The sequence below is a fragment of the Megalopta genalis genome, chromosome 3, assembly GCF_051020955.1.
Source record: "Megalopta genalis isolate 19385.01 chromosome 3, iyMegGena1_principal, whole genome shotgun sequence".
Lineage (NCBI taxonomy): Eukaryota > Metazoa > Arthropoda > Insecta > Hymenoptera > Halictidae > Megalopta > Megalopta genalis.
Window position 1 is genome coordinate 1,209,988 of NC_135015.1, and position 27,838 is coordinate 1,237,825.

The 27,838-nt window shown below is 37.8% G+C and overlaps 1 protein-coding gene across 4 annotated transcripts in view; it reads right to left on the reverse strand.

Annotated features, from left to right (window-relative positions):
• LOC117227247 (cell adhesion molecule Dscam2) overlaps positions 1–27,838 on the reverse strand; it is a 424,317-nt gene that overhangs the window by 63,140 nt on the left and 333,339 nt on the right. For 3 of the 4 annotated variants that reach the window (XM_033482337.2, XM_033482339.2, XM_033482336.2), the window contains exons 8-10: positions 12,560–12,704; positions 8,705–8,967; positions 3,521–3,682 (exon numbers count right to left, since the gene is read on the reverse strand). In XM_033482337.2, the coding sequence (XP_033338228.2) occupies positions 3,521–3,682; positions 8,705–8,967; positions 12,560–12,704 (570 nt within the window). Of the gene's footprint in view, positions 1–1,846; positions 2,129–3,520; positions 3,683–8,704; positions 8,968–12,559; positions 12,705–27,838 lie in introns of all 4 variants that reach the window. The other variant, XM_033482338.2, reaches the window with a different exon arrangement.

Here is a 27,838-nt window from a genome sequence, read left to right on the forward strand (position 1 = left end):
TCGTGCATCCCCCTTCGTGATGAACGCTGAGAATTCAATAAAGCAATCTCGTCCTAGAATCTAACGAATACGAGACTTCCTGTCGCAATTAGTCAGCGCATCGCCTTTGTGCCGATCAAGTTTAGTCAATTATAGAATAATTAGTCCGTTCGACCATTAACACGAGCGTGGGATGATTCAATCTCAAGTTACCAATCTGAAAATTAATTTTCGTTACTGTTTATAGATTTATTTTGTATTTAGAGTAGCGGAGCCGATTACCGAGTGGCTTTCAATTGCTGCGCCTTTGGTCTGTTTACGAGCAAAATGAACTTTATATTTATCAAATAAGAAATATTAAATTATTTTATTCTTTTATTGCATTTAATTATTTAGTGAAAAAATTATTCGGCAATTAAGAGGTATATAATAGGTACTTATTGACTAAGACATATTAAATTTTTGAATTAAAAAATAAACGAAACAGAAGAATAACAAAATGTAATATGTGTCTTGTTCGATAAATATAAACATAATTATGTCGGAAAAGAAACCAAACAGTTGGTCGCCTCACTGTAACCGATTTCACCACTCTAGTTGAATTTCGCGTATTTATCGAAACCAGCTTTTCAATTAATTTAGCGCGATCAATTGTTAATAAAATTGTTATCTAGAGTTTACAATGAGAAATCATCGAGACGCCTGTACTCCAATTGTCTGACCACTGTCACTGTTCCACTAATCTAACTAGGGAGATGGCTCTATTCAATTTGTCTGACTAAGATTACCTCTATTCCATTTGTCTAGCCAAGAGCTGCTCCTGCGTATCGTATCTGACTAGCGGGCTGGCCGTTTCAGAAAGTTATTTGAGAGTTCAACAATGTTAGAGAAATCTTACCGCCATCCGATTACGATCTCGCAAGGAACGAACAACTTAGAGAATAGTTGATACTAAAATATTCGGCATGTGGTCATTTTGTCGATCACTGTTTCATCGAATATCTCTTTAAGTAAATTTTCAATGTCTTAATTCCTTTGATACACAGTTCAGTATAAAGATTAAAATCTCTTTTCATAAGAAGGAGATTCCTTTTGTTTCATCCAAGTGCGATAAATACATAAAGTGTCTGTCCGATTCTTTTCATATCAGCACTTTGTCTTGTAAAAAATGTGAAAAAGTCAAACAACATTTTCCGTAATGAGAAATTCTAAATTCTGCTTGATTCACATTTTGTACTTCCAAACTTTTTAACCAAAAAAGATCTTGAAATGTATCATTCAAGAAACTATCCAGCTGGGTTTTTTTCAGAAAGTACTCTATTTTTCTTGGCCTTATCTTCTCTCAAATGTTCTACGTTTTCCTATAATTTTCGCTTCCCCGTTATTATGACCAAATAATTGCTAAACACATCTATCCTAATTAACTGATGTTTCCGCCGACGTAGAAAATATTTGTGTAATCGAATTTGTGAATAACATTGTACACTCCCATGACAGTTGTTTCAGAGATAACGCGCGCGGGCTTAATTTTGCGGCCACTCTCGAGCCACGAAAATCAAATCGACCACTTTTGAGCCATAAAAAACTAATCGGTCTTTCGCGGGTCACAGTGATCAACGAATAACACTTGTACCATGTGATAATAAATAGTACCTTATAGAATTTTATTAATTTATTTCTGTGTTAATAAGGTTAATATCTACCCATCCTCTGTATACACCTACTTTTACCAAACATTGACCCGCGCGCGTTACTGTTTTAGGTCCACCGTCACCGTTAGCATCGGCACGTGAGAAAACGTTCTTAAACCCGGGGAAAGATCGTCGGTATGAAGAAAGATATTCGTTGTAATCGCGGCCCTGCGTACCGTGAACCAATAGTGAGGCGGTGCGGGAGGTTTCGGCGGCATCGTTGCTCGCCACGCACGTATAGTTGCCGTTATGCGCCGTGGTCGCTTTCTGTATATTCAAAGCAAGATAGAAATCGCCTATGTGATGAGTGGTGGCCTCCTTAGGATCCACCGGTCTGCCGTCCTTCAACCAGGTGATCTTCAGCGGTGAGTCTCCCTCGCTGACGGAGCAGGTCACGTAGACTCGGTGCCCTTCTTGTACATTGCCAGCAAAGCTAAACGGATGGATTTTAGGCGGTACTGAAAATTACAGGAATCACGACATACTTTATTTCATTACCGCCCGCTCCGGACAATCTCCTCGAATGAAAAACACTTTTTCTTCCCTTCCTCCGTCTATTTGCGATTTCGTCGTTTTTCCCCGTGTTTTCCGTCGCGTCGTTCGGTTTCGTCGTTTTCGAGAGTCTCGAGCGCGCCGCGGACGAAACTTTCTTTCCGGTTTCGATCGATAATGCCGGTTTCGAAGCTGCCAGACGACCGAAACGGAAACGATTGAAACGGAAACAAAAGCTGCACGCATCGATCGTTATCGTTCGACGCGCCGAGTCGAGTCGAGTCGAGCCAGACGACCGAGAGTTTCGATCCCTCGTGTCTTCCCTTCCCGCAGCACGGTCTATCTCTCTCCTGCGTGGGAATAGCTCGACTCGGATTCGAATAACGTTCTCCTGTCATGTGCTCTTAAACCGATTACTCGTTCTTTTTGCCTCTCTCCTCGATGTTCGGCGAAATGTTCGCGCGTTATCCCCCTCGACTCCCGAGCTGAACAGTCGCACGAAATCGTTCGCGTGCAGCACAGGCGATTCTATAATCGTGACAAAAGAGCTTGCAGGTTTTGATGAAGTCGAGGACACGACCGAGCCCGTGGAAACGACTTATCGTGATTGCTGCAAGAAAATGTCGGCGTTCGTTTTGTTAATCCGAGGAACGCTCTACTGTTTCATCGGTGCGACTGGAACTGAGGTAATCGACGAACAGAGTGAATGGTATCATCGATATGGTCGCATTGAATCGGAATAACAGAGTGTTTTGTACATCGGACACCGTCGCGGTGTCCGATCAATTCTCGATTGAAAAATGTTTTAATTTTCGCAAACCGCAGAGATAGACATTTCGGAGGGAAACGAATTCCTTTCTGGTCCTGTGCGCGGCTGTTTCAATTTGCAAACATCGCGACGCCGCCGATTCTCTATACCCGGAAAAAATCCCTCGGGGCGCGTAACGAATGTAAACACCTGCGACTCTCGCAAAAATTTCCACCGAAGTTTTTCCCGAAAGCGCGGGAAGAGAGAACGCCGGACAATTAGGGAATATGTTGCTGGAACGCCGCGTCGCGGAACACCGAGATGTCTCTCCTGCGTGCTCGGAGGATCTTAGCGGAAAGTCGCGAGCTATGTAATATCCTCGAACGAGCTCCTTTTCTAAAGACGGCTCGACGTCATTGCACTGCGCCGTGGAGACCTCCCCGGCGAGCATTCGGTGCTGTCGAAACGTAGGAAATCCTGACAGAGCGGATCAACGACAGACGCGAGAGAGAGACCCGGGCCGGCAACACGTTGTTATTCCAATTCGAACGCGAGAGAGCATTACTGATCTTGAAAAATGTACACCGCTCGCAGGACACGAGACATTTACCTTTCACTTCGATGTGGATCGTCTGCGAGTCCGTCAGACCCTGCGAGTTGTTCGCGATGCAGGTGTACGCGCCGCGATCGGTGCTGCTGTCGACCGTGTAGAGCACCAATGTTCCGTTCGACGATACCTCCTGACGACGGCTGGTTGGTAAGATTTTGCCATCTGCGGTGAAGAAATGATATATTAAACCTGGTGAACGTGAATGCAATTGATCCGTGACGCGACGTAGAGTCTCCGTCTGATCGTAGCTCAGAATTATAATGTTCACCCGGTAGACGCGCCACGCCGCTGTACGAAACTACGACGCATGCGTCACTCATATCCCCACTCATTCAGATGACTTATTTCTCTCAGACCGTGTGTTATAATTATGGTCATTATTGATTATATCGAAAAATACGTTAGACGAAACTTGGAGATTTGGACAGATCGCGAATTATTAACAATTTTTTGCTACAATAATTCGTAGAAATTCTGACCATTTCGAGGCAGATATTTGTGACAATATTTGTTACGGAAAGGATCTTGTATGTCACACTGACACATGAATTTCATGAGCAGCACTTCTAAAATTCTTCTTTTGTCAAAAAAATACCTAGAAGCCAGAGGTAGCTCAAATCTAATTTTTTGGAAGAATTTTGGAAAGATGTAAGCCAGGGGTCAAAATTCGCGGCCCGCGGACCGCATGCGGCCCGAGATGAACCTTTTTGATGCCAAGTATCAGGACGTAAACAATAATTTAACTTTATATATGTTTATTACAATGTACTAGTAAAAAAAAAATATTTGTTTCTATGAACATTGATTTTTTTTGTGGTCCACCTAAAGTTAAGCATTGTTTATTTATTGTTATGGCCCAAGTTAGCTTTTGAGTTTGACACCCCTGATGTAAGCGATGAGAAGTGAATGAAAACTTGAACAATGAGCAACAGTAAGGGACGGAATGAATGCAGCAGTCAGTTTGCTATATGTCTTACGTTAGATAGTCAACAACTACAGTGATACATAAAAGTGTTCGTACATCATTTAAAACGCAATAATCTTTTTAAAACTGGACTGAATGAATTGAATTTTTTTCAAATGATAGAGAAATACTTTTGATGAGTGAAATACTTTTTTCTTTAATTTTGCTATTACTTGGAATGACAGAAAAATAAAAATCTCTTGTTTTTTAATTTTTTTAATCCGAGTTTATAACGAAAATTTAAAAAACGTCTGTCGTAGATCTCGATAACTTATATGCATGTAGAAAATTTTATAAAAATCGATTCACGTTGTTACGAGTTCGCAGTTTTATCTGTGTTTTACAAAAACTGTAAGAAATCTGCAGTTTTTAAAATTCTTCAACGCCTATAGCTCGACTCTGGGTTAACCGATTTTGATTAAATTTTCAGCACGCATCTGCAAGAGGCATTTTTTAAATTTTCGTCATAGGCTCAGATAAAAAAGTTAAAAAACGAGGGTTTAAAATTTTTTCTTTTAATTCCAAGTAATGGCAAAATGAAAAAAAGGCTAAGTAGACTAATTTCTCTATCATCTAAAAAGGAATTCAAGTCATTCAGTTCAGTTTTGAAAAAGTTATTGCATTTTAAAAGGCGTATGAACACTTTTGTGGGTCAATGTGTGTAGAAAATGTGAAAAAAATATCGTGTAAATACAAATGTTTTCCTCTTTACTTTCAATAAAATACTTATTATATTGATTTTATGCGATAGTGTCAACTTGACACACGAGGGCCACATTAAATTGAGGAAATGGGGGCCGGACGAGGGTTAAAATTATGTAAATTATAAAGAGTCTTTCATAGAAAATGATTCGATAAACTTTTTAATTCAAGTCAAGCACAGATCATAATCGAAGCAGCAAAACGTCGACACAAATTCAGTTTTATGATTCTCATAACGCAACACATGCCAGACATGTTGAGTTATTCAAAGCTGTTATGATTCAAGCCCGGCAACTTTTTATTGGCGGAAACGGTGCCCGTGGATCTTGCGACGGTGTTTTCAATGTAGCCCATAATAAAGTAGCTTTGTCACGGACGCGAAGGGAAATGCAGTGACTCGCGGGGCCGAGACAGAGAATTGTAGCTAACGTGAGAAATTTCGTTTGCACAGGCGGGATGTTTGCACGGAATCACAGTTTCCTCCCATCGTGCTCCCGCGTCAAGTCGTCGTCGGTGTCACGGTGTCGCGCGGCGTCGAGTTTTCAATCCGCTTTTCGTAGTCGCGGCTCGACTTTGAAAGTGTCACGGGAAACGGTATTGCGCGCACGCTGTCATGCTACAACGCTCGTAAAAGGGAGAAAGTTACGGGTACCGTTTGAAACTTTTCCAGTAGTTCGGTTCATCATTACCGGAAAAAGAAAATGTTCCAACTTCTCGCCGCTCGGGAGGGAGAGAGGGAGAGAGGGGGAAAGTGAGTGTGAGAGAGAGAGAGAGAGAGAGGTAGAGGTAGAAAAAGAAAGAGGTAGAGAGGGTGAAAGAGGGAGAAAGGCTGGATTCGGAGTTTTCCTCAGCGGAGAAATAAAACCGACGATCTCCGCGTCCCCTTCCCCTCCCCTCTCTCGTCTCGTCTCGTACCCGGTTGACGGTCGTTCTCTTCCCCACGGTGCTGCTCGGGAAAAAAATTCATTTAAACCGCTCGAAAAACCGACGGTACTTTCAGTTTCTCTGAAATTTCATTCGTTTCCTTGGCGGAGAGATTTACGAGGGAAACTAGCCGCCGACGGTAACTTATTTACCGGCTCTTTATGCCCCGCACATTTCTATTTAAGCCTCCGTTTCCGTAGAGCAAGACGCTGCGACGGATCTGGATGTAGACGTATCTGCCGGGTATCAAAAAATTCGTGGCGCTCGAGCTCGGCAAGCAAACGGGTCAACGAATAAACTGAATGCTCGGACGAGAATGTTTGTTACGGGTATACTAGTCCGCCGTAATGGAATCGGAAGGTACAGAAACCGGGAATGTTTTAATGAAACGACCCGGGGAACCTTGTAACGACAATGCGATTGTTGCACCAAATAAATGTGAGCAAGACACCGCTGCGAGAAAGATTACCCTCTTCTATCGTAGTCCTCTGGGAACGTTAAACTACGTTTGCAATGTTGACGTTGCTACTGGGAGATGGTGTTAGTTTCAATGTTGATCTAGTTTTTTGTCGGATGTGGGTTGGTTTGGTTTTTTTTTTTTTAGTTTGGTTTTAAATATTTCGAGCATACTTGGAGATGAACCTTGTTGTTGAGTATACCTCTGGCTGTAGCTAGGGTCATTTCGAGCATCATTTGTTACTTTTTGGTGAATTTATTTCTTGAAATATTATTTCGCTTAAGCGAATTTCTAGTAATTTAAATGAATCATTAGTGGACTGCGGATTTTGTGCTCATATGACAAGAATGAATAAATCAAATATAAAACAGTTAACTACATGCACAAGGATTGAGAAATCATTGTACAAGGAAGACGATCTATATGTCTATATTAATTGCAATTGTAATTAAAATAATAATAATAATTCATAAAGATGTTGATACGATATTATAAAAGTACTGTTACTACATCATTGTTGTCGCTTGCAATCGTCACATACTATGTTTATTTTGCAAAAAGTCCGCAGTTCTAACAACAATAAAAAAATAATGGACAAATTGTCTAAACTAATAGATATTAATACTAGGTTTACGGAACCAGTCAAAATGACGTGTCACTAATTTTTTAATTTACGGTTATTCATATCGTAAAGATACATTTATGAGTTATTTATTCAATTTATATGTTACCTACGGCAAATGTTACAGTAATACCTGTTAAAAATCACAATAAATATCTTATCGTTATTTTTATAAATTAATATAAAACAGCTGTTTTTTGTGCTCCGTAAATCTAGTGTTAATTACAAGTTGTACATAATTTAGCAATTCAAAAAATACCAAATCTTACCAAGAAAAATTGTAAAAGATCGCCGAGTACGGAAAATATTCTTTGTAATGGTTTAATAAATAGTGTAACAGTTTAATACAATTTTTTTGTTTGTAATAAGTTAAAATGTCGAAGAAAATTTGACCCAAAGTAAATGACGTCTAACTTAAATTCTAGTTTTCTAATTGCCAGTTGAAATCATTAGCTGTTTGTATTGACGCTTTCAAAAATTTGTATCAAAATTGATATTATATATATATATATATATATTTATTTATTTATTTTTTGTATCAAAAATTGAGTATATTCAAAAGTTTATAAAAAGATATAACCATAAGGATTAAAGTGGATCTAGCGATGACTGCCATGAAATCATCGAAAGCATTCACCTCACGAGACTTAAATGAAGAATTTATGGATGTAAACAGATTTTGCATGTTTAACGTTGTTTAATACTCTTAAAATATACTTTTTAAAATTCTGTTTCTAAATTTTTCATTTAATAACAGCCTATATTTGTTTTAAATATTTTTCTACATAACTATTACCGAATATCTTGTAATTGCACCAAATGACTTGAACGTTTTTTTTAGTTATTAGACTGACCAGTTTACTAGACAATGTCTAAATAATTTCTCGCAAAAATTGCGATTGTTTGAAATGACAAAAATATAGAAACTCACTTTTTTTTTAACTTTCTTTTATCTGAATATAGAACGAAAATTTAAAGAATGTGTTTTATTGATCTTGGAAAATTATATGCATGCGGAACTTTTCGTTGAAATTGGTTAACGTTGCTATGAGCTAATGATTTTTACATTTTTTGATGCTTGTAACTTGATGCTGTGTCAACCGATTTCGATGAAACTTTCAGTATGCATATAAAGTACCGAAATCTAGAAAACTCAATGTTTAATTTTTTCTTATAACTCAGATAAAAAAGTTTTTAGTGTATCGTGATTGTCTTAAACATGTCATGAAACTGAAACTGAAACTGTTCCTGTGTGTCCTAAGTATCCCAATAACATTCTCAAAACTAGTCAAAATTTAGTGTCACCCATACATGACCAACACAGCGTTCAACGTGTTAAAACGTTAATCACTGTACACGCGACCGGTACGTTTCTTTTCCGCGTGAGATAAAAACTCGAGTGGTAAAAGAAACTGCTGGCAGGAATTTTCACCGTATCGAAAGGAATTCGAACGGGAGTGACGTGAATTGCGACGTCAGCTTTAGTGTCATTGGTCGTATAGCGAGATCACTGACCTTTCATCCACGTGATTTTCGTGATCGGGAAACCAGCGACCGGACATTTGATGACAGTGGTTTCGCCGGCCACTGCGGCGTAGTTTCCCATCGGCCGGACATGGGGATGGCCGTAAATGTTGAGACGAGCAGAATGGTGGACCTTCGCCACCCGGTTCGATGCCGAGCATCGGTACTCCCCGCCGTCTTCCACGTGCACCACGCTTATGTTCACGTGCGATATTACCTCGCCGTGCACCGTCACATACTGCCCTATCATAAACCTGCGAGCAAGCAACCAAGCAAACGCTGGCTGGGCGACGTTATACGGCCTTTATACCGCGTTGATATTTTCCACGTTTTCCGAACATGGAACGCCGCGGAATATTCTGCTCGAACTTTTATTTCGGAGATTCCGGGTTACCAAAGAATGCCGAGTGAACTAATTGGAAATCTTATTACAAGTTCTCCGCCGACGATATTGAAGTCGAGCAACTACTCGAAGCGGATCAGATGTCCTGGCAGATCTTGTTACGGCAGCCGCTCTTTTACCTGCCGAAATCTTGGTTATTACGGCTGAACCTACCATCGCTATTCGAATCACCGATTTTACATATTTTATTTTATAACGCACTTTTTTATTCATCAGCAAATTACGGTAAGTCTGGGAACAGTTCAACACATTAACACTAAAACCACCGAGCATTAAAAGTAAGTAACGCGTGTTGTTTCATAAGGATAACAAGACTGAATCTAAATAGGGCTATTTCTTCGTCACTTCTGTCATAATGTATGCTTGAATTCCGATAGTTTTCAATTTATTTCTTGTGAAAATGTCTTTACAATTAGAACGATCTTAAGAGAAAAGATGTAAGGTGGGCCATTTTGATCAGCTCGGTAGTGTAAAGTACATTTAGTGGCAAGTTTAGTGTTTAGTGCCGATTATCAATGCCAACAATTCTCACAATATCAAAATCATTTAATTAACGAAATCGAAACCAGGAGATTAAAATTTAGCATAGCAAATATTTGAGCAATTCTTTTGTATTCTAAAAATTCTTGTAACATTCAGCTTGTGAAATATATTACAATAAAAATGACTATCAAAATCTAGTTACAAATTAGTGTCAGCCATATGTGACTCGTTAAATAAAGATCCTGACATTTTTTATTAAGCAGCATAAAGCAGTTGCTTATAATGTCGATAGGCTTAGTGTTAAACGCCGATGTTATTTTTGAGCCGTTTATTTTGAAAGTGGCATAAGTCATTTTACCGTAATGAAAAGTGGTGAAAAATATCAGTATCCTGAGATAACAAATACAAGTAAATGTTCTCGAAAGTTAGCATCCATATTTTTAAACGTGTTAAAACGCAAACCCTTAAATATATCGACTTAAAAACAGAGTGACTTATGCCACTTTCAAAATAAACGGCTCATTTGCAGACATTATTTCGGTTTTTGGGAAACGTTGACGAGAACAGAACGACCCTTGGGGATTTCAATAATTGTTCTCCCAGAAAAAAATGTTACCTGACCTAAATCCCACTTCGATTTAATCAGAGAAAGTTTGGGTTGGGTAGAATTTTTTCTGGATGAGGGTGCAAAACGAGGGGCGAATATATTAAAAAGTTATTAAAATTGGGGATGATGATTTATTAAAAAATTATTGAAATCGGGGACGGCTCCGTTTTCGTCAATATTTACCTGTTCTATTTTTAAATTTCCAATTTTCGTTCGAGTAAGTATAGAGTAATTAGGATGCATGCGCGACGTTGATTTTAAAGTACAGTCTAAAGCAAAAAATATTTCCGTGAAAGAAAATACGTGTGAAATTATAATACCCAAGATAAAATAACAAAATTTGTTTACAAAAACTAAATTGAACTGAGAAAAAAATAAATTTATCATTGACCATAACAAGAATTAATAATAAACAAACAAACAGTTTCTCTTGACGAAACGAATGCACAATTCGCATTACTATATGCGAATTTCTAAAAAGAAGCTGCAGATAATAAAAAGGAAAAAGATATTAGAAAATAAAAAGGAATAGAAAAAACTAATAGAAAATAAATTTGATGCGTTTAAAATACTATGCTACATAATTTCTAAATTGTTTTCGTCGATTATTTATTTTAACGTGTTACATGGCGCGGCAAAAGTTTAATCGGCCAAGCTACATGAAAAAAATGTGGTCGCGATCGAGGATTCGATGGCATTATCAAATAGCATATACGGCTGCCTGTCAAATCTATCATTCTAAATCGAGCGGCTCTAAAAAGTTTAGACTGAGCCGGGTTGATTGGTAATTTTCCCCTCAATTGGTTCAGAGAATCGAAGCCTGCGGGGAGGAATCCGTTCCCACGAGGACAGCGTTATAACAGGGAAGCCGGTCTGATTTTCTGACGACCGTAATACCCGCGGTTTAATAGCCGAAAATAATTGTGTATACACCATCCATCGATTTTTGTGGGTGGTAACATTGCTCTCGAATTGAAGAGAGCACGCGTGACTGGGTACCCGTGTCATTCATCTAATTCTTAACACCAACGAATCTGTTTGATGAGCGTTTCACATGTTCACTTAATAAGATCGTCTTGTTAACCCTATACAGCTCGAATTTTCATTGTCATTTCAATAAATAAATCGATAAGCAAAGCATTTCATATTGGCATTAAAAAGTCTACATAACTCAAAAACAGCAAATATCAATCTCTGCACATAAATTAATAACGAATTTAGAATTTTACAAAATATTAAATTCATTCTGATTTGTGAAGTCAGAATAAAAATCATGATGCATAACCTCATTGATTACGAAGGAGAAACAACAGAACAAACTACTTTCGACATGTTATGATTAAATGTCAAATTAGATTTAAAAAACATGACAAATCAGTATATTACAACAAAGTTACATGGAGCTACAAACAGTTAAACATCGAATTTCTGCATTGAGCATTATAATTCGACTGCGTATTTTTATGCGGAATTAAAATTATTTGCGTCATTTGCGAGAAACGGGAGCGAAGTGGAAGTCTCCTTCTTGATTTAATGATTCGAATAAACTGAATTCATTTACACTATTAAATTGCACCTATCCATTTTTGTACTAAATACAAGAGATGCACAATTTAATCATTACTCTTTTTCTCCAATTTAATAACTTGTTAATATTCTAATATCAGGTTCAGATCGTAAATTTTATTTGTTTTATCATCGCTCTTATATTTCGTTGCCACAGAGATTAAAACCATTACTAGATTTAAGACTGAAGGTTTACGTAAAAGAACGTTTACAGAATGGACGACACATTTTATCTTCACAAATCAGTTTAGGACACCTTTTCTCGGTTACAAGTAAATCACAACTTTTCAATGATATCATTACCGCTAGAAGTCTGAATCAAATAATAACAACTACGAGACAGAATTATTAATTGTGCAAAAACAAAATGATAAGTTGTGCAATAAATTGTGCAAAAACTTGATAACGTATGTTTCGCCGCATTAGACTTACAAAATATACACCACACTCTATGCAGAAAAATTACTCTTTTTTTTTGACAATTATGGTTATCATGATTTCGTTTAAAATTCAATTTTTTAATTGGTCTAGTAAAGGAGATGTCGCAGATAATATAACATTGCGACTGGATCGTCGGAGAAATCGTAAAATTAATGCAAAATGAAGATTATACGCTTAATTAAATTAAGAACATTCGACATATCATCGAAATGAGTTAACAGTAGATTTTGTTAGCCGAGGTTTCACCGAACTTCGCCATCGGAGAAGGTACCGTGGTTAATACTCTGTCGGCGCTTTAAGTGTTAACAGACCTTGTCGGAGAAACAAGGGGTGCAAGGAGTCGTACCTGTCGTTCTGTGGTAGAGGAAATCCGTCCAGGGTCCAAGAGAAGTGCGGCGTCGGGTTTCCTGTGGCGACGCACTTCAGAGAGACCGAGGGACCCTGCTGCATGGTGTGCTCGATGAATTTATGGAGAAGCTGCGGCGCTGCGTCTGCAAAATGTACGGTTAACAATTGAAACCTTCCGATTATAGGCAATATTAGAGACAGTAAGGTTTCAATATTAAACCTATCGAGACAATCAAAATGACCGATTTCACATTTTTTGTTCACTAAAATTGCAGAAATTATAAAGACTCTTTCACAGAAAATGATTGAGCTGAAACCAAGTACAATAAACTCTCTCCAATTGTAACTCAACTTGTAAACAAAAATGGACAATTCGAGAAGAGAAGATACAATTATTCGAGCCCCGCGGTTTGTTTTTATAATTGTTGTCAATTGGTGATTATAAAAATGTGCCGCGAGGCTCCATTAATCGTATTTTCTCTTCACAAATTGTCGATTTTTGTTTACAAGCTGAGGGATAATTGAAGAGAATTTACTGTACTCATTATAATAAAAACAGCGAAAGGTCTAAATAAATAATCTTTTCATCGCTAAAAAGCGATCAGTTACTTTTTAGGGTAGGTTCAGTGTTGACAACTATTCAAATAAAAGTCCCAGAAATAAATTTTAATTTTTCGTACAATTGTGTAACTAAATTCTGTGAAATGAAAACCAGATGATTTGTGCACGTGACTATGACAATTGTTATTATCTACCAAATAATAATTTTTATCACAGAAACTTTGACATTTGGTCAGATATTCAGAAAGGTGATGATAATCCGAGATATACAGTATACAATGTAAAGTGAAAACTTTGTTGTTTGTAAAACGTACTCTTTATCTGATCGTCCTCTATGAGAGAATTTCGCTTTACTGAACAAAATTATAGTTTGTAGTTCTTAAATTTTTAAGCAATTTATACGCGCATAAATTATAAATAAGTATGCATAACGATTTACCAGGGAATGTAATCAACAGACTGCGGATCGTTGAACAAAATAAAAGTTCTTTATCTCGGTTGTAACAGACAGGAAATAAATAAAAATTTGTTTTTAACGTTTTTAACCAGTCGAAAATAATCATACAGCATTGTTAAATTTTTCCCCAGCATTTACCGTGTTGTATTCGACTTACCGACTTTTGTCACCAATTCATAAAATCCGCGTTCTAGCGATCAACTTAAATTAATTTTGTTGTTGATCGAACGAACATCTTGTTTATTTTGTATTGCATGGTCAACTCTTGTCGTATCAACTCGTTCCATTCCAGAGTTTCTATTCTTTATCTTTAACTTTGCGTTGCTACATTCACATAAAAAAGCAAAATTTATTACAATCTGTTTGAAACTATCTTTGAACCATATTGTACCAGATAAACAAATTTTGGTTGGTTTGATAACATCAAAATAATTCCAGCCGACCACCCTCCGAGGTTCACCCTTACACACAATTTCCTTAATATCTCGTTTCCGGTTTTCGATACGAATCGAACAACGAAAAGGCATCGCGTATTTATACATCGACTTTCCGTCGTTATCGGATCTGATGAAATTGTAATTCGAGAAACTTCACAATTGTCTCTGCGGCGCAGTCAACATGCCCTCTACTGGAAATGAAATGACGTATCTAGTAACATTACGGCAGACCGTCGTGTTTCAATTTCAGCAGGGAAATCGATCCTGCTGGAATTCGCTCAGTACCCATCGAGATTTCGAAATAATTCAATGGTGCGTGGATACACACTATAAGCAGGTAAATGCATGTAGATTATTCGCATGAATTCGCTGCCGAGAATTGCGCGCATCGCTTTTACGATTAGGTGTTCCCTTCTTGCGTATCCAACAGCAGCTCTAAAATGCTACGAGAAATCTGTTTGAATTACGCTGGAAATCTGGGATAATGTTATGTATCCATATCTCGAGCTGATGCACAATGATCACGTATAAATCAACGTTCCTATAAAGCTTTTTCTGCGAAAGTCTCACGATTACGCTAAAAACGATTGCATTTAATTTTTCAATCTATTTACACCGTATTTAATAACTTGATTTCTGTTAAGGATGCCAGCGTATTGGGGTCTCTTGAATTTTCGAAAATTTCTTCTCGTAGAAATTTTAATTCAAATTGATCGCGAATTGTACTTTTACTTAACGCAGTTTTGAATAGATTCGGTTCGAGAAGTACTTCTTCTTAAACAAATAAAATTATATACTTCTTTTAGATTTTTTTCACAATATTAATCAGCTTAACACATACGATAATCAATATAATTATATGTATGTTGTATACATATAATATATTACATAAGCCTGCAATTTAGTTTTCAAACCATAGTTCCACGAGACGAGTATGAAATGAAGTCTCTAAGTATTATGCCAACTTTGCAATGTGATTTTGATATATTGTGCCATGCGTCAAGGCGATTGGTTCACCACCTCCTTTTTTTATCCTGTTAATATTGCACGGTGCTCGATTCATTTTGAAGCGTAAACCCATTTTCTTATTATCTTCGTGATTCTCAAATAAAGTTGCTTCAAATGTAAGGTAATTTTTGTTATAAGATCGTGAAGACTGTCATGTAAGAAATTCGAAGTAATCGATGACTGCACTACAGTTAAATTATTCAAGTGTGAGGTTCGATCGACAACTGTTCCTTACCAATTTTGACTTGTACAAAGGCACAGAATGTGTAATACACTAAGAAATGAGCTTTTCAAGTACGTTTTAATTCTAATTTCAAGCGAACGAAACGAGACCTGCGTAACAAATATAAAATCAATTGTAGAACCGATATAGTATCGGCATATAACCGATATAGAACTGATATAGAACCGAGACACGGCCGGAATAACTAGCTATGAAACAGTGAATTGAATCAATATTGACTAGAACTTTTATCATTCATAACAGTTGTTTCGAGCGTTGGTAAATATTTCCATTGGTTAAAGCAATTATCGCCAGTAAATAATGTATTTGTAATTACTAGAAAATACGATTAGCTTATTCCTAAGTTCTGGGACTTATTCTAAATCTCCGGAAAGTGTAGTTCGGCTCAGAGTTCAAAATCTTACTATTGTCAAAGTTAAGTTGAAGTTCCGTAATACGGTAGAGACTCTCTTATCTCAAGGTTCATTATTATAAATATTCTATTATCTAAAAATTTCATACAAGTTCTCTACTAGCTAATAATTCAATGATTAGATGATAGAACGTTTTGATATCAGAATATTGTGAAAATAAGTATTCGGATAAGGGAGTCTCTACTGTATTACGTTGTGACGTAACATCCAACCAAAGTTTGTGTGCAACTCATTTCTTTAGGTTGATTGGGTTTCGTTTCTTTTTGGTAAGTATAAAGTTGTAATGCAACGATAATACTGCATTTAGGATTGGCCTTCAACCACTATTTTAATAACACTACTGTTAACGTGATGTCAAATTTACTCGGTATCAATAATGGTGACTTGATGTCAAATTGATTCTTAGCTTTAGGTTAAATAGATTTTCTATCAATAATGGCAACTCACCGTCAAACTGACTCCATATCAATAGTGATAACACTAAGTCACCACTATTGATTCGGAGTCAATCCGACATCAAGTCGCCATTATTAAGTCATTTTTATGTAACAAACTATTAGTTTATGTAATAAACTATTAGTGACACTAAAACAGTTGTCACCACTTGAAAGTTAATCGCAAACGCAGTATTACCATTGTATTTTAACGTTATCCTTAGTGTAGTCTTTAGAGATATGCACCTAAAGTGGACCACAAAAGTCTACACACATTTTTTTAAATGTAATAACTTTTTTAAAACTCAACTAAACGATTTGTATCTTTTTAAAATGATAGAGGGACTAGTCTATTAGACCAAGACCAAAATGCCTTTTTTAAGTTTTGCTATTACTTGAAATGACAAAAAAATAAGAAACTCTTGTATTTTAACTCTTTTATTCTAGTCTATGACAAAAATGAAAAAAAATGCCTTTCGTAATTTTTGGTAACTTATATGAGTGTTGGAAATTTGATCGAAATCGGTTAACCCAGAGTCAAGCTACAGGCGTTGAAAGATTCAAAAAACTGCAGATTTCTTCCAGTTTTTGGTCAAAATCGTGATAAAACTGCGATTTTTTCCATCTTTAATTTGTTGGAACTCGTAACAATGTCAACTGATTTCGATAAAATTTTCAGCATGCATGTAAGTTACCGAGATTTACGAGAGACATTTTCTAAATTTCCGATATGGGCTCAATTAAAAAAGTTAGGAAACGAGAGTTTTTTTACCTTTTTTTGTCATCTCAAGCAATAGTAAAATTAAAAAAGAAGGCATTTTGGTCATCGTCTAGTAGACTAGTCTCTCTATCGTCTAAAAAGAATTCAAACCATTTCGTTAAGTTTTAAAAAAGTTATTACGTTTTAAAAGGATCACTGTATACAGTAAAACTCCATTTTTGTAAACTCGTCGAGAGACAAATAGTTCGTATTACTAAGCAATTCATTCAACCCTTGCCGTATCCCGTCCGGGGTTTTCCGGACTCAGAGCTCGGGACCTGCTTCGATCGTTTGAAATTGATACCGTCTGTTGTTTGTATAAACAAACATAAGTTAGAGCAACGATAACAAATACAGAAACAGATGTAGCAAATGTAACTACCATGTAAAAAAGAGTACGATAAGATAATAGTAATAATAATAATGTTGATAATAATAACAAAATTTTGGTTAAAAATATTTGTATATGTAAGATCATGGGTCACTCTGGACCCAAACGTGGGGCTACGCGTGAACGCCCAATCGTCACTTCTGCGAGTGTTAATTGGAGACGACTGACTGTCAATTAACTCGACTATTCACCTTCAGATAAGTGAATTGAATCAGATGTCTTGTTTAATTCTCGGATTATAACAATAGCTGAACGCCTCCTATGTAATTGACTTTAGTAGAATTGGAGTGACGTTCGGTACTGGTTCTAATAATAAGAGCTCAGCTAGGATTCAAGAAACAGGATATTGACGAAACTTTCGTTCGCATAAATGGAGTTCTTCGGTATTGTATAGTTGTACTGTATAGTTGTATTACAGTTCTAGGGTCAAATAAATAACTAACCCTTGGCACTCCGAACCATTCTGGACGTTGGTTACCAGCTACTCAGTGCCACTTTTCAGCATAAACGGGCATTTACAGACCCTCGTATTATTTAGTATGGTTTTGGAACTAACATATTTGTTTTTCCGCGTAATTGATATTCGCGGTTCCCTATGACTTTTCAAGATGCTAGGGATAATAAGCTGAGTTTCGTTTCTTTAACTTGGAATATATTTGAACATTCAACTTCACATCGATATAGAGTATAATTTTTAGAGAGTAGACTATTCCGTGTTCGGGTTGATGGTAGAATGAATGTTGTGTGTTGTGTCTTCTCGGAGGTAAGTTCGGTGTGGGTGTGTTCTAAATTTGGGACAGTCGGATTTGTGGATTATTCATTTTTTGCGAGGAGTGAGGGAAACGGTCGCCCTGACTGATTGGAGTACGAAATTAGAAAGGTGACCGCCCCAAACTAAGGGTCACCCGCAGGTAGTGTTCGTGCCCTCGGGTGACGCCCGCGAAGTAATCCGAGTGTCCCAAGGATAGGCCGTAGCAAACAATGATCCGGAAAATGCCTCTTCTCGGTGGAACATGCATTTCGTAAAAAACGGCTAGAATTGACATTTGGTGACCAACTGTGGGTCATAAAAGAAATACTTGAATAGACGACGGAAATGGCTTTCAACGAAATTGTTTGCTACGGGTGTTCTGGCATTTCGATTGCTTTGTCCAAAATATGCTATTTCCTAGGGCCTTCGGTCCCTGAGTTATCCACATCTGGCAATTTTCCTCTTCCCAGGGACGGGCGTAGATGGTCAATAATGTTTGACTCGAGGACAACATCTTTCCTCGTTTGATTTGTAGGGGTTCCGTCATACAACGGAACAATATTATAATGATATTGGACTTATATGAATTTGGCTGAAATCGAGAAATTTGCAAAAAAATCAATATTTTATTTTCTATAATTTTGTTATTGTTTGTTTTATAATTTTGTTTTGTTGTTGTAATCGCTATCTATGCGAACTCTTTCTCTCGTTGCCTTGTTGCTTGGACGATATCACTATCACTGCTATCAAAACGATAGACCAACTGTAGAAGAAAACCTTCTACATATCTGTAGTAACATTTCTGTGTAACATTTCTAACATATCTGTATAAACGTCTATCTGGAGCTCATCTTCACTACTACTTGTGTCATTAGACTCATTCGTGTTTGAACGTTTTGCCATTGTTCTGCTAAAAAATATGAATAAATACATAGGTTGAAAATTTCTAATTGTTATTACTAACTCACAAGATAATATTTACCAAAAAAACTTTTACCAAACAATTTATTTACCAAGAGAAAAATCACTTTTCCGATTTTCTCACTCGTTTGATCTATCTATACCGCTCGACGCTTCAAACCAGACTGAGTTCAGCTTTGAAAACCTTTCCCTCCAGATTTTATGATTATAAATCTCACTATACAGTGCGTGCTATATTCGCATACCGATCTTTCTTCTACAAAGTTGCCTTATCGCTTTTTTCAAGTGGCGTCTTTGAAGTGCTCGGACCGTCGTGAGCAGGCCTCTCACGTTCTCGTCAAAACCCGCTGACATTTCTTGTATATATCTTAGTAATTTTACTATATTTTGATTTGATTTCTTGTGCAATTTCAAGAGAAAACTTCAGGGAAACATGCATGTCTCAAAAAGTTGCGCTGAAATAACTCAATTCGCCGTAATCACTAATAAACTTTAATGTCCCACGAGAGGGGACATCCGAGTGATATGCTAGAATTATGATGTCCCACGAGAGGGGATAGAGGAGTGCAAAGAGCTAAAAAATGACAACGTCATTCTCAGTCGTAATAAAACCAGGACACGATGTATCCACAGTTCTAGACATCGGTTGTATAGTTACAGGAACGATATCTCGAGGTCGTAAAATCGCCATAAAGCGATAATGTTGCGCTTTTCAGGATAATGACATTGATTTACGACCGGATTTGGACTCGAAACCATGCACTGTTCGTAAAAACTAGCAATCCAATTTTGAATTTAAGAGACCGTGTTTGCACGAGTTCTTTAATGTTTGTCGAACGCTTCGAACCACATTTCATCTTTCCTTCTCAATCACTATTCTTCGTTCCCTGCGGAACGCTACAAGAAAATCAGCATCTCTGTCGTAACTGCAACTCGGCAGATCCGAAATTGCGCCAGTTACGGATAGAACAAGTGTAACCTCGTTTTGGTTTTTACCAAATGTTTGGGAACCAGAAGTACAACAATTTTCAGTCTGGACTACGCGGCCAGCGATGTTCACCGAGTGAACCACGAAATCTGCTTTGGCCAAGGTCATTCGGATGCCGTGCAGAGATGCGGCCGCAAATTCGCGGAACGGCCCACGTGATGAGTTACCTGCGGGCTGAATTTGGAAACGGCGGCGTGGCTCGACGCGGCAGAGGTTCGGGTCCAGGTGCGTCCACGATGTGGCGCACACAAGGAACCGGCCGGAGGTCCCGTGGAAATGATCCTGGCACGCCGCAAGGCGGGGTATTATGCACGCAACATTTACATGACAAGCCCTGCACGCGGGCGGAACTATCGATCTGCGGTTTGACGCCTGAACTCGAGTGCCGCCTAGTGAATTAACCCCAAATTATAGAGCCGACAATAACCGAGGCCCGGAGCTGCGCGGCTGTTTGCTCACGGCGTAAATCAGGATGCACCACTGCCGAATGGCCACGCCCCGTTTTGCGGCCCCGGTGTTATTGTACGCAAGCCGAGCCCGAGCCCGAGCCCGAGCCCGAGCCCGAGCCCGAGCCAAGCCGGCTGTTCGTTGTCGTCTTGTTCCTATCCGCAGCCGATTATCGGAAACCTCGCCCCGCTGCCCGATATATCGCTGATACCCGCCACTTCGAGCTCTCAGCAGGCCGCGCAGGCAACAGAATGCAGGCGTGGATTTGCCGGCCTGCCCGATGCATTTCTTCGTCCCTTCTTCCAAGGAACGCTTTATTGGTGACCCAGTTGTCAAGTATGACGAACAGTTGAGGAGATTGCACCCTCCGTGGAATGGCCTTGTTGCGGCCTCGCTATTGAACCTTGGTCTTTGATTAAAGAATACCAAGGATTGGTGTCGAATGCACTCGTGCTCGTTGGTACACAGTAAACCTCATTATTATTTTAATAATGCTGGCTTTATTTTGCTTCTGAAAGGTTTCCGTTGGCGAAATGCTCGGAATCTGGGCTCGTTTCGGAGAATATTCATTGCGGGTTAGAATTTCAGTGGTAATTAACGAGCCGGTCACGTGAAAATGATTCTTTTCGGGAGGAAAGAGGACACGTACGGACACATTTCCGTAAATTAAACGAATTTCTATAATTTCATTACGAAGTATTGGCGTTTGTTAGCAACGGCTGTGGGCAGCATAAATTTCATCATGTGGTGAAGATGCAATTTTCGTGACATGCTTCTAATTAAGTATGTGTTGATATCGTAAAATGTAAAACAGTAAACGTAAATATAACTGTAAATGTAATCATAAATGTAACTGATTACCGTCAAGTGCGGAAAATTGTGCGAGATAGTAATTCGATTAAGAAGAGTGAAAGAGTTTTCGGAATCCGTTCAATTATGTTATCGTCTAATCTACAGGAATGCAATGCGATAATATTTCATGTTATTCAAACGCAGTATCCTACCTTTTGAAAGTGAAAAGTCACTCCAAAATTACGAGCAGTGCTGCATATAGTTCTATTTTTAATGGTCGGAGTTTTAATGCATATATTTATGGAACGTGGTAATTGCACCGCGGGCGTTAACTAAAATTCTACCATGCGTAACATAATTTACAAAAGTGGTGCTAAGCAAACATATGCTTTCACGATGAAGGGCTGAGCTTAAATAAAAGTATAACAAAGAGATATACAAAATCTTATTATACGTTTTATGCATGTCCATTTTCGTTTCTCACAAACACGTAAACACGCGTATACCTGTTACGACTCTAATTTACATAGCATTAAAATTTGTAACAGTCTCTTGTGGACTATAATATGAAAAGCAGAGTTGGGCAAAATTTTGTTACGATGACAAATAACAATTAAAAAAACTAATGAATACAATTTTATTTGATACTATCGAATAAATATTCAATCGAATAAAAATGTATCCGAATAAGATTTTATTCGAATAACAATTTATTCGTACGCGAATTCATACGGAAAATAATCGATTTGAATAAAAGTGATCCTGAGTGTATTCGTATAAATGTATTCTTACAAAATTACGTAATAACAAAAACAGTCAACGATTATTCGCATAATTCTACAACCTCTATTCGAACAAAGAATTATGTGAATAATTCGAATAATTATCCTAGATAAATACCTATACGAAACATTTTGAATAATACCGAAATCTGATGAAAAGGCTGGCAAAATAAAACGTGTTTCAGTGCCATATTAAAATGATGATCAATTTTTCGAGCAATTTCGAACAAAGGAATGATCTCTGAATGATCTGCCGCAATCAGTAACAAAGAATGTTCCGAAGATCCTCTCGTTTCTCGTGGAACTTCTAAGGGAAGCTTACGTCTCGACGGACAAAGAGCAAATCGACGAGCAGGCGTACTTTTCCAAATATTTCTGGTCGGTTACACGTTATATCGGACAACGTATTGTGCCAGATTGTATTACACCGTTGATTGGTTACAACGTTCAATTTGCGGATCGCCAGCAGGAGATTTCGTTCGTTTTCCTTCGACCAGAGATCCGGTCGATGTAATATCGCAAGCTTGCGAAGCAGTCGCGTGAAAAGAGGGCGGAGACGGGCTCAAAGAATCCGAGGTTCTTTCGGGGAAACGACTTCTCCTTTCTTCCGGCCTTCTTTTTTTAAATGGATGATCGTCTTGTTGCCCGTCACAGGCTCCTCCAAGATTGGACAGAGTAACTTATCTTCGCTATCGTTTGACTTCCTGCATTCTGCAAAAAAATGTTTTCGCACACGTACCACGAATATACTGACTCGTACAGTTCAAAATCTCGAAGAACACTTTCAATATGCACGGGGAACGAGGGAATGTTATCACGTTCAACAACAATTAAATCGAATTTCATTGTTGTTTCCATATTTGGATTTCGTATGAACTTGATAATTCTTGAACTTCGTATTTGTATCATCGTTCCTTTATTTGGATTCATTTATTCTTTATTGTCTAGTATAAAGTAATATTGCTCGATACTTCATTCATATTTTGTTTATTTGAATCATTTCTTCTTTATTGTCTGCTATAAAGTAATATTATTAATATATTTATTCTTCATTGTCTACTTTAAAGTAATATTATTCGGTATTTTAATTGCATTTCGTTTATTTGATTCGTTTATCCTTTACTGTCTAGTTAAAAGAAGTGATATTGCCTGGTACTTTACTTTTATTTTGTTTATCTATATTTTATTGTCTAGTTATTGTCTAGTTTATCTATATTTTTTGTTAATTTGATGTTTCACTTCTTTCCATTTCATATATTGCCAATCAAATTATTTTCTCGATGAAGGCGCTACAGCTATTCCATATTCATTGTCCTTGTCTACTGATAATTTAATTTGGATGAAAGTAGATATTATGCAGTATTAAATTGGTCCGAAATCTCTGACAATGCAAACTAACCGCATTGCACAGCCAAAACAGAAAAGAGCGTCTCGTAATTATTGGGAGGCCACTGTATGGATCTCCCCTGTGTCATATTTCATAATCCGGCAGCTTTGTGACACAATTATGAATTCATCGTCAACATTGAGGTCAATAAGCATAGGAAACAAAGCAATTACAGAAATTTCTCCGAGAAATGTTCGGAGGTTGGAATAGAAACAGGCAGATCTGAGAATACTAAGTTGCGTTTATTCGAGCCTCGCTCCTCGTCTTTGTGGAAATTCAGGGCAATCGGCAAAAAAAGGCAGCGGCCAACATGCCGGTGTACATTAGAATGAATACAGTAAATTCTCCCTAATTGACGCTCAGATTGTACACAAAAATGGACAATTTGGAAAACGAGATACGATTATTCGAACCTTGTGGCTCGTTTTCGTGGTTACCGATTATCTCCTCTTCCCATATTGTCCATTTCTGTGCACAATCTAAGCGTCAATTACGGAGAATTTACTGTACATAGTAATACTAGAATAAAAACGATGATTTAACTTTCTTATTTCTAATTTTTTGCCACATAACACGATTCGAAGGCAATTCGGTGGCCACATGCCACGATTCAAAGTCACTTCGGAGGCCACATGCCATTATTCGAAGGTAATTCGAAGGCCATATGCCACTATTCGAAGGCAATTCAAAGGCCACATGCCACGATTGCAGCTCCTCGGTTTTTCTTAACTGACTCACACTCGAACAGACCATTTTGTGTTGTCTTCCGGAAATTCGCGTCCATTCGTAGGATCAGCACAGGGAAATTCACAGCAATCCGAAATTTGGCATTTCTGGGAGAAATTACTATATATATTATACTATTCTATGTATCCGCGTATTAAATATTGAATCACATGCGCGTCTGTAAATCTTTCCAAGACTGATAAAATGAATCTCCCGTTTAATAATATTTCGGATTCGTACAAAATTGGCCATATGTACGGAAATGACGAAATATTTATATCAATACCCGTTCACCCATGTAAAAACCGTTTCTAAGTTTTAAATTATTAATTGACACTGTTACACATTCAGCGAACATTTTATGGAAGCGTTCTTCCGTATAATTCACAGCACTGGCGTTACGTTATTGAAACATTTTACTGTGCTAATAGTAATCATAAATTTTATGGGTGCGTCGTACTCGGTGTAGGTGTGCGGCACACAGTTACGGTGGCACTGAAATTTTCGCATTTTCCGTAGTCGTACGCGGCATGGCGAGCCGTCAATTCGTTGATACGAAACAGAGCGTGACGGTTGTCCCGACACGATTTGTGACTCGGTAATTCGACAGGAAGACATTATTTACCGTGCCGTGATTGCTGCTGGCCCCGTGCTCGCATATTTAGCATGCGCGCGCGCGCGCGTACGCTCGCACCCTCGCTAAAGCGTTGTAAATAAAATGGAAGCGAGCCAGCGCCGCGCGCCCCTGGAAATCTCTCTATGAAAATGACAGCACGACATTATCACGAAGCCTTTGTTCGAGCACCTGGAATTGCCTTTCGCCATTAAAACGAAAAAAAAGAAGAATAAATAAACCATCGACCGACGAACGGTATATTTACGCGCAGATACTAAATAACGCGAAGCGCACGGAAAACGCGCCGGTCAGGATACCCGACGCGGCGTTGACAAATATTTCATCGCTTCGCTGGCGATCGATGGAATCGTCCTTTCCCTGCAAACGAGCACAATTTTTTTTACGAACCATAAGCAACGCAACTACGACGTCCACGGGTATGAAATTATTTGCTCGTACGCAATACTCGAGAAGTCCGTACGTACGTACAGATTTGACCGAATAATTCAGCCGAAATTCAAAGACAACTATTTTCCACTAATCCTCTCCGCTTTGTATCTCGTGTTCCACAAACGTTTTTTCGGTCGAATAAATTGACTAGGAAAGGAAAGAAGAGACAAAAATAAAAGACCAGCCGGATGGAAGCGTTCTAACGTAACGCGCGCGTACTCGTACATCTGCCACCCTTTACAAAGTCGGTTTTCCATCGTTACAAAAGTTTGTCGCTTTGATTTCTTCCTTTTGTTGCGCCGTCCGATTAGCCTCTTTCCAATTATTTCGCGTTTCACAAAGCGATAGCTGTTCGCAGTACCTGACTTCTACTCGTTTTTCCGTTTCAGGACAGATGTTCGGTCCGACGGCTGTTGGATGTATTTTTAAAAAGTGCGCTTGACATTTGGCAAAATGGTAATTATACAGTTGAACACGGCTTCACTCGATTCTAGATATTATGATACGGTATTTTCTTTAAACAGTTTTCATTTAGCAATTAAATGAGAAATCTGTGGAGAGGATGGAAACGTAATCCATTGGGAAAAATTGGGAAAGACAGCCAAACTCGACAATTGCCAAGATAATTTGTGATGCGATGTGATACTTGTAAGAAAATTATTTTCCTTTACTAAATACACCGTTAACATTATTAAGCGAACATTCTAATATGAATCATTTTGAATCGACTGTTTCACGTTTCCTTAGGTGAATATAGGTTCAAAAATACGTCTACAAAATAAATCTCATGTCTGAATTCATTCGACACCTAACCCGATGGTGCAGACTATAGAGACCGTTCGTCGATCCCTGTTCCCTTCTTTTATGTAGGGTGTCCCATTTAAATCGATCCAGCCGAACATCTCCGAAATGATTGATGATACGGAATAATGTTACAAATAAAAGTTTGATTGCTTTTGAGGTCACATAATCTGATGTAGATACATTTTTCCCGGGTGGACGCGTAGAGGACGTACGGAAGTCTACTTTTTTATCTTAAATGAAATCACGTTTTTTTTACGTATTTATCGATGCACCTATTAATCGTTATTTTCCATATAAAAGTACTAAGTCACCTATTATGAAAAATTATTGGCTTAGATGGGCATATCATCGGCCTGTACTGTTTTAACACGTTGAATGCCACGGAGGCCACTGGTGACCCGCGCGCCCAAACTGATAGAAATATATGTATATAATTTAAAAGAAATGACAATATCTAAAATTTTGTATTACTACCATCGTCAATTCAAACAGTGACTCCTGTCGCAATTAACATGTCAAACATGGTTATACACTGTAACTTATCTGTTGCAGATAATATTTCAACATTATATGTATCACATAAAAGAAAATCCGTCGTGGCGCCACGGACAATTTCTGTAAAACCGTCGTGGCATTCAACGTGTTAAAATTATCACTAAAATTCACTTTTGAATTACAAAAATCGATTCAGCACAGTTTTTTAAAAAATGAATCATAATTATGCTATTAATAAAATTTATTCCATTTATAGTATTAATAAAGTACATCATAATTGCACTATTCAAAAAGTGTATCGTAATTACCCCGTTAACACTTCGATTGCCATGTCACCGATATGTGGGTGAGATAATTATGTAAAATGCAATTTTTATAGGAGAAAATGTGTCGATCTATCGGATAGATCGGGATCGGGATTAACAACTAGATCTTTCGCTGACCAGGCGAAGGTAACCGGTCGACAGACGACTAGTCGTTACAATAATTTCTCTCTAATTCGCGCACAGATTGCGCACAAAAATGGACAACTTATGAAGAGGCGATACAATTATCCGAGCCTTGCGACTCGTTGTTATAATTGCCGATTGTCAACAACTATAAAAACGAGATGAAACGCTCGAATAATCGTATCTCCTCTTCCCAAATTGTCCATTTTTATGCGCAATCTGAGCGCACATTAAGAAGAAATTACTATATATCCTAAACACATGTGAGAAATACTGATTCCTACATTTTTAAAAATTACTTTTTGCGCTAATCCATTATAATTGTTTAATTTTATTATGGTCTTTGTATATCATAAGAGACAAAATAAAATTTGTCTACATTTGAAGCAAGAATCACTAGTGACATAACCTTTTTCCTTCTTTAATAATTATAGTGGGTTCAAAGCAATGTATCGATACCTATCCATTTTTTTACTCTCTCTACTCTTTAAAATTGCAGCTATTCAGTTCTGTTATAAGTGCATCAAATCTGCAGTCTACTCTATTCGAACAGGATCACGCGCGAGCTTGATATTTCCATTGGTTAATTACAGGGATCTTTCCTTAAGTTTCCAGAATTCTGATTTGCAACTAGAAATTTATAATTTCGTAGTAGATGGTACACTAATAGTAGATACACTTTTAAAGATTTAAATGATTAACCTCCAAAAATATTTTCAACCGTTTTATACAATTAACGTTTGTATTTTGCAGTGGAAAGTATGTTCTGTTAAATCATTTACTAAGACATGTGTGTACAGATTTAACAAGATAAATAATTTTGAATGAATTCGTGATGTATCTCATATGAAATTGACGAGGAAGACGAAACAAATACGGCGCGAATGAAGTTATTTGCACACATGGTTTCACAATCAACGCGAATACTCTTTCTTTGATAGCTCGATTTAGACAATTTTAATAC